We start from the raw sequence: 17,339 nt of genomic DNA on the forward strand, positions 1-17,339 counted from the left end.
CAAATCTGGGTACGCTTCTGTTTTTCTGAAACGCCGAAATATAGTTTTCATTAATGCATAACAACTATTCCAAACCATGTTTAATTATATGCTACATGTCTAGATCAACACTATGCTTTTTAATAGAAGACAAAGCACGTTAATCTCTAAGAGCTCTTATGTTGCAGAGCTCATCTTTGCTTATCCAAGAAAAAGAAAAAGAAATTCAAATTTAATTCATCCCATAAGTGCACTTTTGGAGCTTTACCGAGTCAATCGGTATATTCTCAGGTGGAAAGTCGCACTCTGTCAGTTTCTCCGGCCCTTGGTCAGGCAACAAATCACACGGTCGAGGACTAACCCCACTTGTAATCCCTGCAATCTCAGTGCATGTCCATGGTACCTTCTTGGCCTTAGCTGCCATTCCAATTGTTACATTAGAAATGCAAATTTCCTTAAATGGGTCGCCGGAGATCCCTTCCAACCTTGCAGCCATGGTTACATTATCAGCAACCATGTCCCTGTAATTAATCCCTTGAATAACCGGCAATGCATTTGGGTCATAGTTTTTATCAGCATGTGACCCATAATTTCCGGTCATCCAAAAGACCCATTTCATAGTATGCATAGTCATTCTCTTTACATATATGTCTTTAACAAATCCTCCTCTGCCTACGGCAGTTTTGATCCTGACCCCTGATTCTGTATGAATGGCTGTAATGTCCTCTGCTCTAACATCTTGGATTCCACCGGACATTTCACTTCCTAAGGCAATTGTAGCACTGTATGGGGAAATACACGTGAGCCGTCTGATGATTAGTTGCTTTGTTGGCATCCCAAATGCAATCCCATACTCATCCCAACCGCTTTTAACGGCCACACAATCATCTCCAGAGACTATGTAACAGTCTTCTATTTTAGTGTTTGTACAAGAATCTGATCATCATAAGTAAACAAACATAACGTTAATTAATTAATTAATTATATGGATAAGGAATTTTTTTTTTTCAAGTATAAATTGAAAATTAAAAATCAACCTGGGTTGATGCCATCTGTGTTTGGAGATGAGACCGGAGCAAGGATAGTAATGCCTTGCACAAGAATATTACTGCAATTCCACGGTTAAAAGATTAAAAAAAGAAGGGAATTGCTTCACGCTCAAAGGATTAAAATTAAAGGAAAATTCCTAGTTCCCTATACCTGCTGTAAACAGGATGAACGTTCCATGATGGGGAATTTAGGAGCGTTAGATTAGAAATTTGGATATTTTCAGAAAACATGATCTCAATCAAGTAAGGTCTGGTGTATTTGAGCTTGCCCTTGTGGAATTGCTGCCACCAAAATGCACCCTGACCATCAATTGTGCCATTTTTCCCTGCATTTATTAATTATACCAAATTATTTACATATTTAGCCCTTTCTTTAAAAGCTACAAAAAAAAAAAAAAAAAAAATTGCTTTGGTTCTTAATTTACCTGTAACAACAACATCAGTCAGGTTTGTTCCAAATATAAGACTGGCATACCTTCCGGCGGCTGCATCCCTTCCTCTGCCGTACGATGGCAGAGGTTTCAGCAATGGCCATTCCTTCAAATCCTAAACAATTTTTATTTCATAGTTAATTAATTAATCACAGGATAAAGAAAAGAAAAACAAAATTTAGCGAAGTTATGAGTTACAGAAAGGATAAAAACCTGAGAAGCAAGAAGAACAGCATCCTGATGAAGGAAGAGAGTGAAATGACTGATAAGGCTGAAACTACCGGTAAGCCATTTTCCGGCAGGGACAAAAAGTTGCGACCCACCATCTGACGAATACTGACTTAGATGATTAATTGCATCTTGAAATGCCTTAGTATTTGATTTTACGCCATCTCCAACTCCTCCAAAATCTGTTATTGATGCACTATGAGCCCTGCAATTTATAGCATTGTACTCAAATGACTCCAAGATCCTAGCTTTTCTGCTCTCTGCCCCTCTTAGGCTCGCTAATGCTAGTACTACCACCACTGAAATTATATTAGCCACCTGCATATTACAAAGGACACAAAAAAGCAGAGATAATTGGTCAATACACGTTCTACAAGTTGTATGCCTTTGTATATGTATGTAAATTACTGCTCGACTTCTGTTTGTTGTGTGAGAAAATATGAAGGAAAAGAAAAGAAGGGAGGAAAATGTAGTTTAGAGTATTACTTGAGTTTTTTTGGGAGATTTCGACAATAACTCCATTGTTGGATTTTCTTATGTAGTGTTATGGAGACAAAAGAGGTATTTATAGGGCAGAGAAAGTTTTGGAATAGTGTGAAATTAGAAACTAACAAGTAGAAACACCTTGAATTTTGTAACTTATTATAATTGCATTTTATTTTTAATTTTTTAAAATAAAATAAAATTTAAAAATTAATCAAACCCAATAATTAAAATAAAAGAAAAAAAAAAGTGCAATAAATGGCAAAGTAGTGCATTTTTAGTTATTAAGCCGTTAAATTATTAAAGAATGGGTTATAAGGCTGCTTGTGGTTCTTACTTCTTAGAAGTAAAGAAACGCTTTTTCGTGATTTTTAATTCTTTTAACTTGATTTCAACTTGCCAGACTGACATCATAGTGACAGAAATATTTTTCACTGCACAAGACAACAACTCCCACAGAAAAGCCAGCTTCTTTATCCTCTAGTCTAGCTTCATATTCGATACCAGTTAACATATTAACATGTCTTCATCTGAGATTCGAATTTGAAAACAACAAAGTTAATCTTGGATCGTTGAAGTATTAGGTATTTTAATTAAGAAATGTTGAGAGGCATGTGAAGTTAGTTAAATTAATGTCTTCAATTTCTTCTATGGCTTTGGTTTGGTTTAACAACTATAAGAATTAAAGACCATGCTTCAATTATTGTAATATGAACTCTTGGACCTTAATTTGCAGCCTATAATTAAGAAAATGGACCATATTAACCTTAAGCATAGAAAAAAATGTTGAGTGGAAGCTATGGTGACTGAGATATGTAGCAAATGCCCACACTCCTTCACTTCCAAAATTTTCATGCCTTTAATCATTATATATTTAGCATGTCACCACCCTCCCACTCCAAAGTTTCTCCACCTTCACCACTATTAAAACTATATAGAATTCTGTCTAGATACTGTTTTTATCTTCTTTATTGTTATTCTACGTTGATTCGGGATTCAAAATATGATGTTTGGGCAATTTTTTTCTCCGTGAATTAGTTTTTGGAAAGCGGACTAGGCCCATTCATTTTATAATATAGTATCAGAATCTATCTTGCTTCAATATTTGTCTACCCTCAAATAGATTTGTCTGAAAATTTTACACTCTAAATGTTCATGACAGTAGAGAATGTGTTAAGCTTAGTTCATTTTATAATATTTTTTTTCTTGAAATTAAAAAATATATGTAAAAAAGAAAGGGAATAGGGAACCTATTAAGCAAAGAATTTGTAACTAGGATGAGATTATAATTTAGGGTAAGCCATTAAAGGATGTATAAGATTAAGGGTTCTCCGAAATTGTGGAATTTGGTTGGGTGGAGAAGCAGAGAGCATGTGAGGGAGGGGCTCGTTAGGGGAAGGTTGTTGCATTTTGGTTTGTTCTGTTGGAAAGTAGTTAGTGGGTCCTATCTACTTTTGGCTTTCTATCTCGAATTTGGCATATCTCAACAATCAGTAATTCAATCTCGTGAGCTTTTCTTTCTCTTTCTCAGACTCTCACTCTTACACCGTCCCACTAATGCCGACCCAATTCACGGGTGTTCTTAAAATATTGTGCCCCACTTCTTTCCTCATCATTTCAATGTTGGCCACAATACTTTTGGGTCCCCCCATCGACGAAAGGTTAGATCCGACCGGGGATGGATTTTGGTTCAACCTGTAATTAAAATTGTAATAGTTTATTAATTTTAGGAGAGGATTGCGGTGTGTTTGGTCACGGGAGCATTATCAACACAATTGTCCTTTCAGATTGAAAAAAACAGCTACTTCGCAGACAAAAAACAATTCTAGTTTAGTCCTGGAGTGGGGTTTCACGTGACCCCTGTCCGTTTTTCTTTTTTACTTTCCACAACAAACTTCGCTTTTGTCCCATCCTAGAAAATTACTGCCACCTGAAATTTCCAGAAATTCAACATTCATCACCAACTCACTTTATGGTTCTTTGAAATTCAGGACTAAATCAACTGTTCTGGTCTTTACGCGGACGATATGACCTTTTTGCTGTTCAATTTCGTTTCTTTGAAACGAGTCATATGGCGAAAATTAAGGACATTTGATTAAGAGAGAACTGATTTATTGATTAATATGTTTTTTTAAAATTGTTTTAGTTTTGATAAAACGTGTATTCTGTTTTTGTTTCATTTGTGTATTTTTTTTTATTAAAAAAAAAAAAGACTTTTATTTCTCACATTTCTTTTCTTTCTTCTTTTAAGTGTTCGTATCATATTCCTAGCTTTATCTGTGAAATTTGGGTCAGTGATTGGAGTTCGAGGATCGGGCCTCAACTGGCCACAAGGCTCGCCTGTCTTGGACAGAAACACGGCCCAATTTAGCAGGACACTGTAAGTACGCGGCTTCGGCCCATATTATCAATTTTTTTTTTTTTTTTTTGGGCTAAGTTTATGGACTATCCCAAAATATAAGGTTTAAAAGCTAATCACAGATCAATTCTACGTATATAAATAAAGATAATTATCTTTCAAAAAAAAAAAAAAAAAAGATAATTATAATTTTCTCATCCAATGTTATAGTATACTTTTTTTTTCTAGAATGTATTAAAATTGAAAATAACTTATGTTTACGATAGTCATGTGTAAAATAATAATAATCATTATTAATTTGATGAAGACTTATTAAAATGAGGAAGGTTGTCCTCAATCATATGTAAAAATTAAAATAAAATAAAAATTTATTAATCTTGCTATATTTAAGAGATTTATTAAAGCAACTTGTCGCAAAATGACGGCTAGAAGGGATTATCATCGACTTAATGTCTCATTGGGCGGTCGAGATTGCAAGATAGAATAGAGTTCGTCTACTCTAACTTGAAAGAGACATCTAACCTAAAACGAAAGGGAATAGTTTGGCCACGTTTATTAATTAGTTGTCGGTAGAATCAGTAATGTCTCATAAAGAATTGAATATTTCGGATAAAAAAAATAAAAAATTCAAAACCAACTGAAAATCAAAGATGGGATTTCGGTTCTGATATAATAAGGGAAAAAGCAAAGATGCTTTGATCTAGGACTGTTTCCTGTCAAGGAATCTTAATTTTAGAAGCCAAAAACAATTGCTACCGGTGGTGAAGAAATGGAGTCAACGGCATTGAATGCAAACTCTCAGAAAGATTTCTTCTTATTTATCGGCCAGAAAGAGGATCCCAGCTTTTATTTGCGATGAGCTAATAGATAAGATTCCGCTAACATCTTTTCGATCTGTCCATACATGATTATCTTTAGATGATCAGTTTTTAATTAATTTAACTTGTCTAGAGCGAACTTATAAGTCCATCTACGGACCAAATAAATAAAAATGAAAATTTTTTAAAAATTTATTTGGCTTTACCCTTTCCTTTTCTTTTCTCTATGATAAGAAATACTCTCTTTTCATTTAAAAAAAAAAAAAAAAGAAAAAATTAGTATGTAGCACAAATAAAATGCATGCATGTAGTGATCCTTTATATTTAATTCTCGTGTAGTATATTTTTTGCTACTTGTCCTTCATTCACATTTCCAAGTTTTAGGTGTCGTACTGTGTTTGTGTACTTTTTGCCTCCAGATTCTTAGCGTTGTTATGGCAAAAGAAATGCATGTGGTAATCCTTCCATGGTCAGCCTTTGGCCACATAATGCCATTTTTCCAATTCGCCATTGCATTAGCCAAAGTTGGAATTGAAGTCTCCTTTGTATCAACTCCAAGAAACATAAAAAGACTCCCTAAACTATCTTCATCAAACTTGGAAACTCAAATACTCTTTGTGGAGCTTCCCTTGCCAACTTTGAGTGGTAAATATCCGCTACGGGAAGGAGGTGAGGCCATAGTAGACATCGCGGCCGAGAATATTCAATATCTGAAAATTGCATATGATCAATTACAATATCCCTTCAAGCAATTTATTGCTAGGAAAATGCCCAACTGGATAGTTGTCGACTTCTGTTCCTACTGGGCTGCTGATATTGCTAAGGAATATAGTATTCCACTTCTATATCTGTCTGTTTTCTCAGGTGCTATGAGAGCTTTTAGCCGGAGATGGTCAAAAGAGACTCAGGTCAACGCCTGAAAGTCTAACTTCGCCACCGGAATGGATAGATTTCCCTTCTTCTATAGCTTTCCGAAGCTATGAGGCGCGTAGTTTCCATCCTGGTTTCTACGGAGAAAATGCCTCAGGCATAAAAGATGCAGAACGGGTAGCAAGAACAATGGCAGCTTGCAGAGCTGCACTTGTCCGCAGCTGCACTGAATTTGAAGGCGAGTACCTAAACATATACCGGAAAATTCTGGGGAAGCCTGTGATTCCAATAGGTTTGCTCCCTCCAGAGAAACCTGATGGGAAAAGAGAAACTCTCGATGGAATATGGAGGAAAATTTTTGAATGGCTTGATAATCAAGAAGAAAAATCAGTTGTGTTCGCTGGATTCGGTAGCGAGTGTAAACTGACAAAAGATCAAGTTTACGAGATAGCATATGGATTGGAGTTATCGGAATTGCCATTTTTGTGGGCGCTTAGGAAACCCAGTTGGGCCGTTGAAGATAATGCTGATGTTCTGCCGGCAGGATTCAGAGACAGGACATCAGAAAGAGGGAAAGTGTGTATTGGATGGGCACCGCAACAAGAAATACTAGCACATCCATCAATAGGTGGATCATTGTTTCACTCTGGATGGGGTTCTGTTATAGAAACTCTACAGTATGGGCATTGTCTTATCGTTCTTCCCTTTATTGTTGATCAAGGGGTGAATGCCAAGTTACTAGTGGAGAAAGGCTTGGCTTTAGAGGTAGACAGGAAAAGTGATGGATCATTTACCAGAAATGATATCAGTAAATCTTTGAGACTAGCTATGGTTTCATTAGAAGGAAAGAAATTAAGGGATCGAGCGAAAGAAGCTTCTGCCATTTTCGGAGATGAGAACCTGCATCGGAACTACATAGCTAGTCTTGTGGAGTATATGAGGAACGGAGTTTGAGATCAGATGCCAGAACGATGCATAGTAATCTTCTTTTCTGTGACTATTGTCTATCATACGACAATAAATTTATATGTAATATATGCAAAATTATATGAAAATAAAACAATTTCAACAAACCACCATTCTTAATCCAAATTCCCATATAATAAACGGCATTGGTAAAAAACAGCAGAGTACCTGAAATGCATGTGTTAGGTTTCGCGACTATTTGTTTCATTAACATATTCCATATGATTGAAAGGAAAAAGAGTTGAGTTGGTTTTCAACAATTTACCCACCAAATAGCTTTACTCTAAAAACCTGAACTTGCAAAATTCATTTTGCTGCACAAAAATATCATCCACACAACATTAGGAAAATCACGCAATCTGATGTACAACTTTAAAAGAAAACATGCTTTGTCCATGTCTTCCATTCATTTTCTTTTCTTTTATGTACCCAATTCCCATTTCATCTGCACAATATGGATGAGCAAAACTCTTAATTTCTGTCAACGTCAGTCAGCTTCAATTCTGCCTTTACATCATAATGATTTTCAAGTGGAGTAGTTTCTAAGCACCATATGCATAGGCAGGGAACCATCTGACCTCTAGCATAAAGAACCTCATCTATCTGCAACATCACTAACTGGATTCTTGCCAGGTAAATTTATTACCCAATGCACCACCATGATTCTGTAATATCTTGACTGACTGCAGAACAATATTTTGTTCCTCGGAGAAGAGTTCATATTTGCTCTGTAATAAGAGTATCAAAGCAGGTTTAGTAAAAGGATAAGTTTCTTTTTGTAAAAGAAAGAACAACCATGCAAAACCCTTCAAGAAATGAAGACAATATCACTTAATATGCAATTAATCAACAACATGACTGTCAAGAGATGATTAGGGAGTTTATTTATTCATAGAAACAAAAGTGCAGATGCTACTTCTGAAATTGTATTGCTTCTATTTGTGCAGCAAGATTTTGAAAATATCATTCAATGCTTGAATAACTAAATTTTTAGGAGTCAATTTTACAAAAACTATTTTGGATATAAATAGTTGCTTGGTTTGATGAAATTGTAGTTACTATTTATATCCAAAGAGGACATCATTCCCCTTATCTTTCCTTTCTTCAATCAATAGTATCTTTTAAACTGGTTATCCAAGGGAAAAAAGTAATGGGCTCAGAATTTATGATATGCTAATGATTGAAGTCTAATGTCCAAAGATTTGCTGGACTTGGGAGATCACAAAATTAAGCACACACATCTCATCTCACATGTGTAAGTAAATAAAAATGCCAAAACACTGTATAGTAAGGATGAAAAGGTTGGAGAACTCACCAAGGGTTTGAGATTGCATCCAATAGTCAGTTCTGCAAAAGAGCCTTCTATCCTAGACAAGAAACAGTATGGGGGCTCCTTTCCCAAGAAAACTTTTGGGTTTGACTTTAGCATGTTTTCAATGTCATTTGATACTTGAGGTATCTTATCCAAATCTTCAATTCTCACAGGAATTTTAGTGAGCATAGCACGCCATTGGGCACGTGATTTATTCACAATAACCTATAAAGCAGCAACCACATATACAACAGCCAACATCACTAGTAGCATAAAAGAATTTATAAATATAAGGATGCTACATGAATATCAATATAACTAACAAAAATAACATCTCATCATTAAGCAGAAGTGCATCATATGCATTGTGTGTGCTCAGTTGTGAGAGACAGAGCAAGGAAATATGCCCATCCATTGCAAAGCAAGCAATCTAAGTGAGTGTGTTTCTACTGGGTTTGTCAGCCTATTCTTGCATATGCATTTGGCAAAAGTATCCAGCTGGGTACCTAGGGTGAAAATGGAGTCTCTGGTCAAAGTAGCTCTTCTTCCTTAAGTGCTAATAGGACCAAGCTTCCTGTTTGGTGCTTCCACCAGAAGCAGGTGCAAATAAATAAAACAATCGAGAAATAAACTTGTATTCACTGGAAGACTATATATTTATAGATTTGACCACCTAAGAGCAACCAAATACTAATCCCAGAATTGCAGCAGTTGCAACACAGAGTTATTCTTAAAAGTATTTCAATATTCAAAATAAATATAGAGTAATGTATTGAACGTAAGAGAGTAATGTATTGAACATAAGAGAATTAAGCATGTATACGGGATAATGAGGTAAAACATTTATACTATGAGTATTGAAAATGAAAAGACAATCTGTATGGGAAAAAAGGACCCACCTGGCTAGAAAATAATGAATTTGGAACTGAGACAGGAAATTTCTCAGGGTTCAGCAACACTGTATTGGTAAGTCCCATTTCAATCACTTGACCTTCTACAGATCCAGCCTAGAATAAGAATATCTCAATGATTTTTTGTAATGAAAAGACATGACAGTAAGAGAAAGTGATGACCTATTCTCCTATTCTATCCCACAGCCCACAAAATTCGTTTTCCCTTCATTTCTTTACCCACCCAACTTGTCCCAACAAAGAGTGAATATAAACTTCAGTTGAGGTTATTCAGCATACAGCTAAAACAATCATAAATAACAATTGATCAAACTTATTAATCATTCTTACTAGGATGGCCCCAATCACTGCTTCAGAAAATTTTTTTAATCCATTTAAGGACATAAAATTGAATCAACCAAGAGTACTTGACATGCTCAAGTCACCTTTATAGTATCTCCAAGTGAAAAAGGCTTAGAAAACTGCAAAGACAACCCACTGAGCACATTCCCAAGGACATCTCTAGCAGCAAAAGCAGTGGCCACCCCTGAATAGGATTTTAATAAGAGATGAGTCAAATGTTAATATATGCTACAAATTAATAGTAACATGGCAGCACAGATTGATTATAAGGGGAAAATGTTTAGATTATGATAAAGTCAGAAATATATTATACTGGATCTTAGAAGAGGCAAACAAATGGAAATACAGAAAACAAAAATCATAGAATTTATTCTATAAATGAAAAAACAAACAAAAATTTTTCCATTCTTATTGGTATAGAGAAAAAACAACTATAATTTAAAGATTTTCAAGTTATAAACTTGGTCTAAACATAATATTACAGTGTACACCTTCCCCATGTATACCTTCCTCATCTTCAGATTACAAAATAATTCAAATGAAACAGGAATTGTAAATGTTAAAAATATAGAAAATGATAAAAATTAAATCATTCACTATTTTCTTTACAGAAATTGTTCTTACCGTCAATAATGAACCAGGATAAAGGAGCACACACTATTGACAATAACACTCACCTCCTATACCACCGACAGTTAAAATAGACTGCACAGCCACTCCACATGCCTCAGCTGAGGCCATTAGCGCAATAACAAAAAGACCAATAGAAGAAATTCGGTCAAGAGTTAACATCCTTTCTTTATCAATGAATGACAAACTCTGAGCACCCAATGCACGACTAAACACATTTGTCTTCCACCGATATAGAAACCAGACAAATGAAACAACAACTGCACCCCTCCATCCCTGTTCTAGGTACTGTGAGGCTATGGTAGTTGGCGCTGTGATTGCGGCACTGCAAGTCAAAGCATCAATGATGAAAAAAACCAAAACAGAAAACTGCAAAACCAAATATGATAGAGACAAACATTATAGTTGGAACCACTAACATTTTTAAAAATGCCATAAAAGTAACCAAATAACGCACAGGATCCTCTAAAGCACCCCAAAAGCTGTTCTCATATGGAACTGGCTCCCCTGATAAGCTTTTAGATATCATTGCAGCAGGGGTTTGAGCAGCATATTTATGACACAGTCTCAAAAGCTTAGGCATCACCAGCCACGCCAATATAGTACCAGCGAAAGTATAACCAACTGGAACAATCACATCTTTGAGATACGGATGTGAATCAAGCAACTGCTGACCATAAGGGATCAGTTCATCAAACGCCTCTTTAGTCTTTTGTCCGATAGGAGTCATTACATCAAGAGCATTCTGCCAAGCATCTCTAACCCTGTCAGTCCAGTCAATTCCAGCGTCACCGCTGTTACCAACATTCCCAGTACTAGAAGCCGCTGAAACATCCTGAGCTTTGTCAACCTTATTGACCCCAGAAGATGATGAAAATGACCGAGAGCTCAATACAGAGTTCATCGATGCGGTTGAGAATATGGATGCTTTCAAGCATTGGGTAACAACATAAGTTTTAGAACTCAAAATTTTATGACGATCATTTGCCTTATATGTACCTACTGTGAACTCTTTTCTTTCATAATCTTGATTTGAAAGAGCATATGAGGATCTTACAAGACTTTGATTACCAAATCTCGCAGGTTTTGTGAACAGGTTGGCGGAATGCAGTTTTGAAGGGTTAACGGAACTACATAGTGACTTTAGCCTTGAAATCCTAAGTCCAGCCATTACCACAGCTAAGATAATTAGCTAATACGAAGCCCCAAAAACACTACCAATCTGCAAAAACATACCCAATGTAGAAGGCTGTAAGCAAACTCGAAAAATGTATTCCAATACATACATATATTATATCAACCGAAATAGCACACTATACATCTAATTAATATAATATAACAATGCAACTGAGAAAAATGTAACAATAAACCCTAAATTGCCGTTTGGATGCTAAGGAAATGCAGGAAACAAAAGTAGGCGGGCTACAATCGCGAGCTCGACTAGATTAGAGGATTCTCTTTCTTTTATGTCCATTTTTTCCAAGCAACCAAACAATTTTTCAAAGTAAAAAAATCAATGATCTGCTTACCCGACTGCGATGAGTGAATTTCGAGCCACATGAGGTTTTGGGTTTTGGTGTATAATCCTTCGAATTGAACGAACTTAAACATTTTTCTTTGCTTGGTAGAGGGTTTATTGGAGATACAGAGAAATTTCAAGAGAACGGGAGTAAGGTGTATGTATTCCCGACACACAAATTGCCATATGTTCGTTGGATGTTTTTGACTCCGCTTCGTAAGATCATCCAACGGTCAAAAATTTATGATTGAAATTAATTTTAAAATTACTATCATCGTTTTCTTTTTATAAAAATCATATTACTGCATTATTTCAATAAATTTGTAAGCATAAAAATATCATACTTTTGCACCATCTACATTAAAAAAATATTCTAATTAGGTGGTGGACATTATTTATTTAGGATTTGATTATGAGATTAAAAATTAAATAAATTATATTATTATACAATTGAAAATTTATAATTTACAGATAAATTTATAAACTTTTTTTTATATATATTGGCAATTTTTAAAACGTATGAATAGATTTTTTTTTTTTGTTTGAAATAAAGAAATCCATATAACTTAAAAGAGGCATGCCATGTTTGGATTCTTTAATCATATCTTCTTAAATTAACGGCTCCTTTTCTTCTTCTTCTTCTTCGTTAAATTCATCTGAAAAAATTGCCTGATTTTTCTTCTTATCTTCTAAATTTATCTGAAAATAAAAAAAAAAAAAAACGAGAGAGAGAAAGAATGAAAGAAAAGGAAAATCTTATATGGAGTAGCAACAATATTAAAACCCCAGGCAGTGTTACTGCTACTGTTTCAAAATTAATGTTTGGATTTATTCTCTTGCTGGCTTTTCCCTACATCTTTTACTCTTTAAATTTCTTGTTCTCTTCAAATCCAACAAATAAGCAATATCTCCGACTTCCTAATCCTTCACCACCTACCTCAGCTTTAGAGCCTCTAAAGAACACCCACCCTAAAGCCCAGCAAAACACCACAGTCCACCATATAGCTTTTGGCATTGCTGCCTCCTCCAAGCTATGGAAACATAGAAAAAACTATATCAAATTATGGTGGAGACCTAATGAAATGCGAGGCATAGTTTGGTTAGATGAGCCTGTGAACAAAGACCCAGATGATGATGATGTTTTACCACCAAGAATGATTTCAAGAAGCGCATCAAATTTCCATTACAATCAACCTGAAGTTCATCAGTCGGGGATACGAATATCGAGGATGGTATCGGAGACTTTAAAGCAAGGCATGAAAGATGTAAGGTGGTTTGTTATGGGAGATGATGATACAGTTTTTGTTGCAGATAATTTAGTTAGGGTTTTATCTAAGTATGACCATAATCAGTACTATTATATTGGAAGCTCATCGGAAAGTCATTTGCAGAACATTTATTTTTCTTATGGTATGGCTTTTGGAGGTGGTGGTTTTGCTATCAGTTATCCATTAGCGAAAGCTCTTGCCAATATGCAAGATAGGTGCATAGAGAGATACAGTGGCTTATATGGGTCTGATGATCGAATTCAAGCTTGCATGGCTGAACTTGGAGTTCCTCTCACAATAGAACCAGGATTTCACCAGGTTACTGTTTCTTTCTCTCTCTTTATTTTTATTTTTTTTCTTGAATTTCACTGGGGAATTGATTTATATTTTGTCGCCTATAATCTGTTACAGATGTTTATCTGTAATACAATTCTATCTATAATAGTAGTCCTAAATCAAATGATTTTGAAATTTCCATACATCAAGTTTAATAAAAAAAATTAATTTTTTCCATGTGAATAGTCAAAAGTACCCTCCCTATAGATAAGTCCTTTCCATATATATATATTTTTAATATTAGTTATTTATTATTGAACAGTTCGATGTGTACGGCAATCTATTTGGGCTTTTGGCGGCACATCCAATTGCACCTCTTGTTACTCTCCATCATCTAGACTTAGTGGAGCCCATATTTCCTAACATGGATCGGATCCAAGCCTTACAAAAACTAAAGGTCCCAATCCAATTGGACTCTGCGGCGCTAATGCAACAATCCATTTGCTACGACAATACCCGACAATGGACCGTATCCGTATCTTGGGGCTATACGGTTCAAATATTTCGGGGCATGATTATGCCCCGAGAAATTGAAAGGCCAGCAAGAACATTTCTCAATTGGCAAAAAACAGACTATACTGGTTTTGCGTTCAATACTCGCCCTGTCATAAAAAACTTGTGTCAAAAGCCTTTTGTGTATAGTTTGTTTAATGCATCGTATGCCACTCATACGAAGAAGACAGTAAGCGAATACGTTCGAAATGCAATCGCAAATCCTGTTTGTAGGTGGAAGATGGAGGACCCTTCTGATATTGATAAGATTGAGGTTTATAAAAAACCTAACCCATATTTATGGGACAAGGTAATGAAATTTATTAAATTAATTTTAATTTTTCGAGAATTTCATTTATATTTTTATATAAATATTGTAAGAAAGTTACATTTTTCAAGATTTATCCTTTGTATTTTGGGTAGGCTCCAAGACGAAATTGTTGCAGGATTTTACCTACAGAGAAAAATGGTAGCTTAAAAGTTGATGTTGGAGAATGCAAAGAAGATGAAGTTATTGAGACACAATGATATACAATTTTGGGCAAGTCCTTAAATTTTTTTATTTGCAGGATTTATTGTATATAATGAATTAGATTTTCTTCATTTTTTTTATTTCCATTATTACTAGGTTTACACTTCAATTTGAACCTAATTTATTTATTAAACGAAGTTTGACCTTAACTTATTAAGTTTACTGAACACCTTTTTTATGCAAGTTTCCAGTAGCTTACAGGCAATTTGGCCTAAAAAATAAAAGTCAAGCGGATGAGCAATTATTTTTAATTTAATTTAGTAAATGTAATAATATAATAACACAATTTATTACATGTAATTAATAAATTGTTTTATTTATCCTTTGAAAAATTAAATTAATATTTTAATTTAATTTAGTTCAATCTAATTCAATTCAATTTTATACCTAAAATATTTAATTAAATTCAAAAAACCATTTACTTTCGATTTGATATCCGATGGCCTGAACCCGGTGTGTACTGTACACTCTACCAAGTATCAATAATGAGCGAGTCAATTACGTCGAGTCTGATAGGATGGCTTGTACATTGTAGCACAAAATTATAAAAGCGCTCAAAACTCACCGTTTTGATCCCCATTTCGGTGGTGGGGCTACAGCGAAACACGCAAAGAGGACAGCGAACCTTACAGCTTGTCAAGACGCGTAGACTCCATAACGAGGGTCTTCTGTTACGCAGAAGCCACAAAAATCGGCCTAAAACTTTCTCCTACTTCTTCTCAATTCCTTTCTCATGGAGACTCCACGCGTGAACCCTAATCTTTCCTTCTTCATCCTCTCTTTATGTCTAATCTCCACCCTCTCGCTGTCCACTTTCTCCCCTGCCGATTACTACTTAATAAACTGCGGGTCCGCCGTCGACGCTACCGTCTTGAATCGCCGCTTCATTTCTGATGACGACTCGTCCTCTCCGCTTCTCTCTGCTACCCGGACGATTGCACTTGTCAACCAAAATCCGTCTCCCAATTCGCCCCAAATCTACAACACGGCTAGGATATTCAAGAAACCTTCCGAGTATGTGTTCAAGATCAAGGATCCCGGAACTCACATGGTACGCCTTCATTTTCACCCCTTCCTCTCTTCGGATTTGGACTTAAACTGTGCTCGATTTCACGTTCTGGTTAATGGGTATGTCGTCTTGAACAATTTTACTTTGGCAAATGTGGTGAGCCCTATAGTTAAGGAGTATTTAATGTCGGTCGATTCAGGTAAGCTTGTAATTACCATTATGCCGGCAACAAGGGATGAATTCGGGCTTGTTAATGCAATTGAAGTGATATCTGCTCCTAAAGATTTGATCGCTGATATGGCAATTCTTGTGAATGGCAATGAAACGGAGATGTTTAATGGATTAACTAAGCAAGCTCTTGAAACATTGCACAGGATCAATGTTGGAGGTCCAAAAATTACACCTTTTAATGATACACTCTGGAGAACATGGATTCCTGATGATGGGTTTTTTAAATCAAGCGAGTTATCAAGCAGGATCTATTTCAGTGGTCGAATTAGGTACCAAAATGGAGGGGCCAGTAGGGAAGTTGGTCCAGATTTTGTCTACAATACTGCTAGAGTAATAACTAGCACAAATGCTTCAATCCCTAATGTGACAATGACATGGGAGTTTCCAGTGACGGAGGGTTATCAATATCTTGTTAGATTGCATTTCTGTGATATTGCTAGCATGTCACTCGGTTTATTATATTTTAATGTGTATATCAACGGGCATTTGTCATATGAAAATTTGGATCTCAGCTCTACTACATATATGCTGGCTTCTCCATTTTATGCTGATTTTGTTGTTGATAGTGATAGCTATGGGGTTTTAAGAGTGGGCATTGGGCCTTCAAACATGAGCATGGCACACACAGTTGATGGTCTTTTGAATGGTGTGGAGATCATGAAAGTGAATAATTCAATGGGGAGTCTTGATGGAAGGATGCGTGCAGAGAAGGTGTTGCGAAGTTGGCCAAGAGAGAATGTTGGTGTTTTGTTTCCTTTGGTTGCTGTTGTGTGTTTGTCGTTGAGTATAGTTCTGGTTATGCATAGGAGGACAGTTGCTAAGAGGGACCCTGTTGCATGGTCAAAATTGCCTATAGATGTCCTGGAAGATGAGGCAAAGCATAGCAGCAATCTATATTTATCTGGCAAAGCTTGAATTTTTTTTTTTTCCCTTCAAGATCAACACGTTTTTGTAAGATATAACTAGGTTATGCCATAGGATTATTAATTAGTGCTTCCATGGATTTTTCTGAACTATTAATTCGTGGTCTCTAAAGAATGTGTATGTTGTATCTTGTGGAGGGAATTTGGAAGTAAGTTGTATTTACAGCTCATAACTTGTAGCATATCATTGTGCTTTCGTCTAATATTGAATTGTTCTATAAATGGGTTCTTTCCATATCGTATTTGTACAACTCTTAGAACGTGTAATATATTATGACACTTGAATAAAATTGCTTGTGTGCTACAATTTTTTTTTTTGTTTCTGTGCTCTCCTTTTTAAATGTTGGTACGGATGGATGTTTAGGATAGCAAATATCGTAAATTGGCAAGACATGAATTTATATATAGGCTAAAGCCTGATAATGCTAAACTCCATTCTCCAGATTGAATTGACAATTGAGGGAGTTATTATTTGGGAATATGTCTCAGACCATAATCTGCAAAAGTTGCAAGGATCAAACCTTTGAGATAAGTCAACTATAGGTTAATTAGGAAACACACATGGAGTCTGTAAACATTTGGTGATCAACGGTGGAGACATAAAGACCTACGCAGTTAAACCTTGCCGCTCTCAACATTTTAAAAACCACG

General features: G+C 35.6%; 4 protein-coding genes and 1 pseudogene across 5 annotated transcripts; 3 read left to right on the forward strand and 2 right to left on the reverse strand.

The window, feature by feature from the left end:
- Positions 1–15: 15 nt before the first annotated feature.
- LOC105642945 (putative polygalacturonase) lies at positions 16–2,328 on the reverse strand. The gene is made up of 6 exons (XM_012227939.3): positions 2,174–2,328; positions 1,673–2,005; positions 1,454–1,574; positions 1,180–1,354; positions 1,017–1,087; positions 16–915 (listed from the first exon to the last, which is right to left on the reverse strand). The coding sequence occupies exons 1-6, from the start codon at positions 2,207–2,209 to the stop codon at positions 212–214; spliced, it is 1,440 nt and encodes a 479-aa protein (XP_012083329.1). The 5' UTR covers positions 2,210–2,328; the 3' UTR covers positions 16–211.
- A 2,821-nt stretch (positions 2,329–5,149) lies between these two features.
- On the forward strand, positions 5,150–7,290 carry LOC105642946 (putative UDP-rhamnose:rhamnosyltransferase 1 pseudogene; annotated as a pseudogene).
- Positions 7,291–7,381: 91 nt separating this feature from the next.
- LOC105642947 (Mechanosensitive ion channel protein) lies at positions 7,382–12,067 on the reverse strand. 2 transcript variants are annotated; one of them, XM_012227940.4, is made up of 7 exons: positions 11,908–12,067; positions 10,798–11,600; positions 10,426–10,703; positions 9,832–9,932; positions 9,395–9,502; positions 8,499–8,720; positions 7,382–7,911 (listed from the first exon to the last, which is right to left on the reverse strand). In XM_012227940.4, the coding sequence occupies exons 2-7, from the start codon at positions 11,547–11,549 to the stop codon at positions 7,798–7,800; spliced, it is 1,575 nt and encodes a 524-aa protein (XP_012083330.1). In that variant the 5' UTR covers positions 11,550–11,600; positions 11,908–12,067; the 3' UTR covers positions 7,382–7,797. The 2 variants fall into 2 exon arrangements, with proteins under 2 accessions (XP_012083330.1, XP_089577735.1); XM_089721609.1 differs by lacking the exon at positions 9,395–9,502.
- Positions 12,068–12,602: 535 nt separating this feature from the next.
- Positions 12,603–14,674, forward strand: LOC110008630 (uncharacterized). The gene is made up of 3 exons (XM_020682676.3): positions 12,603–13,483; positions 13,764–14,303; positions 14,417–14,674. The coding sequence occupies exons 1-3, from the start codon at positions 12,635–12,637 to the stop codon at positions 14,519–14,521; spliced, it is 1,494 nt and encodes a 497-aa protein (XP_020538335.1). The 5' UTR covers positions 12,603–12,634; the 3' UTR covers positions 14,522–14,674.
- A 491-nt stretch (positions 14,675–15,165) lies between these two features.
- Positions 15,166–16,995, forward strand: LOC105643349 (receptor-like kinase). The gene has a single exon (XM_020682677.3). It carries the CDS (start codon positions 15,259–15,261, stop codon positions 16,678–16,680), a length of 1,422 nt encoding a protein of 473 aa, XP_020538336.1. The 5' UTR covers positions 15,166–15,258; the 3' UTR covers positions 16,681–16,995.
- The last annotated feature ends 344 nt before the right edge of the window (positions 16,996–17,339 follow it).

Source organism: Jatropha curcas, chromosome 5 (assembly GCF_041381405.1).
Source record: "Jatropha curcas cultivar XTBG-Jc1 chromosome 5, XTBG_Jcur_1.0, whole genome shotgun sequence".
NCBI classification, from domain to species: Eukaryota; Viridiplantae; Streptophyta; class Magnoliopsida; order Malpighiales; family Euphorbiaceae; genus Jatropha; species Jatropha curcas.

What these genes read in the sequence shown, in the direction of transcription:
- LOC105642945 (XM_012227939.3), bottom strand. Translation starts at nt 2,209, where the DNA reads ATGGAGTTATTGTCGAAATCTCCCAAAAAAACTCAA. An exon ending in AATCTCCCAAAAAAACTCAA is followed by an intron (nt 2,006 to 2,173) that starts GTAATACTCTAA and finishes TGTAATATGCAG; the next exon opens with GTGGCTAATATAATTTCAGT. An exon ending in GTTCATCCTGTTTACAGCAG is followed by an intron (nt 1,088 to 1,179) that starts GTATAGGGAACT and finishes GTGGAATTGCAG; the next exon opens with TAATATTCTTGTGCAAGGCA.
- LOC105643349 (XM_020682677.3), top strand. Translation starts at nt 15,259, where the DNA reads ATGGAGACTCCACGCGTGAACCCTAATCTTTCCTTCTTCATCCTCTCT.
- LOC110008630 (XM_020682676.3), top strand. Translation starts at nt 12,635, where the DNA reads ATGAAAGAAAAGGAAAATCTTATATGGAGTAGCAACAATATTAAAACC. An exon ending in TAGAACCAGGATTTCACCAG is followed by an intron (nt 13,484 to 13,763) that starts GTTACTGTTTCT and finishes ATTATTGAACAG; the next exon opens with TTCGATGTGTACGGCAATCT. An exon ending in ACCCATATTTATGGGACAAG is followed by an intron (nt 14,304 to 14,416) that starts GTAATGAAATTT and finishes TATTTTGGGTAG; the next exon opens with GCTCCAAGACGAAATTGTTG.
- LOC105642947 (XM_012227940.4), bottom strand. Translation starts at nt 11,549, where the DNA reads ATGGCTGGACTTAGGATTTCAAGGCTAAAGTCACTATGTAGTTCCGTT. An exon ending in AACTGTCGGTGGTATAGGAG is followed by an intron (nt 9,933 to 10,425) that starts GTGAGTGTTATT and finishes AATCCTATTCAG; the next exon opens with GGGTGGCCACTGCTTTTGCT. An exon ending in ATTCATTATTTTCTAGCCAG is followed by an intron (nt 8,721 to 9,394) that starts GTGGGTCCTTTT and finishes GCTGCTTTATAG; the next exon opens with GTTATTGTGAATAAATCACG.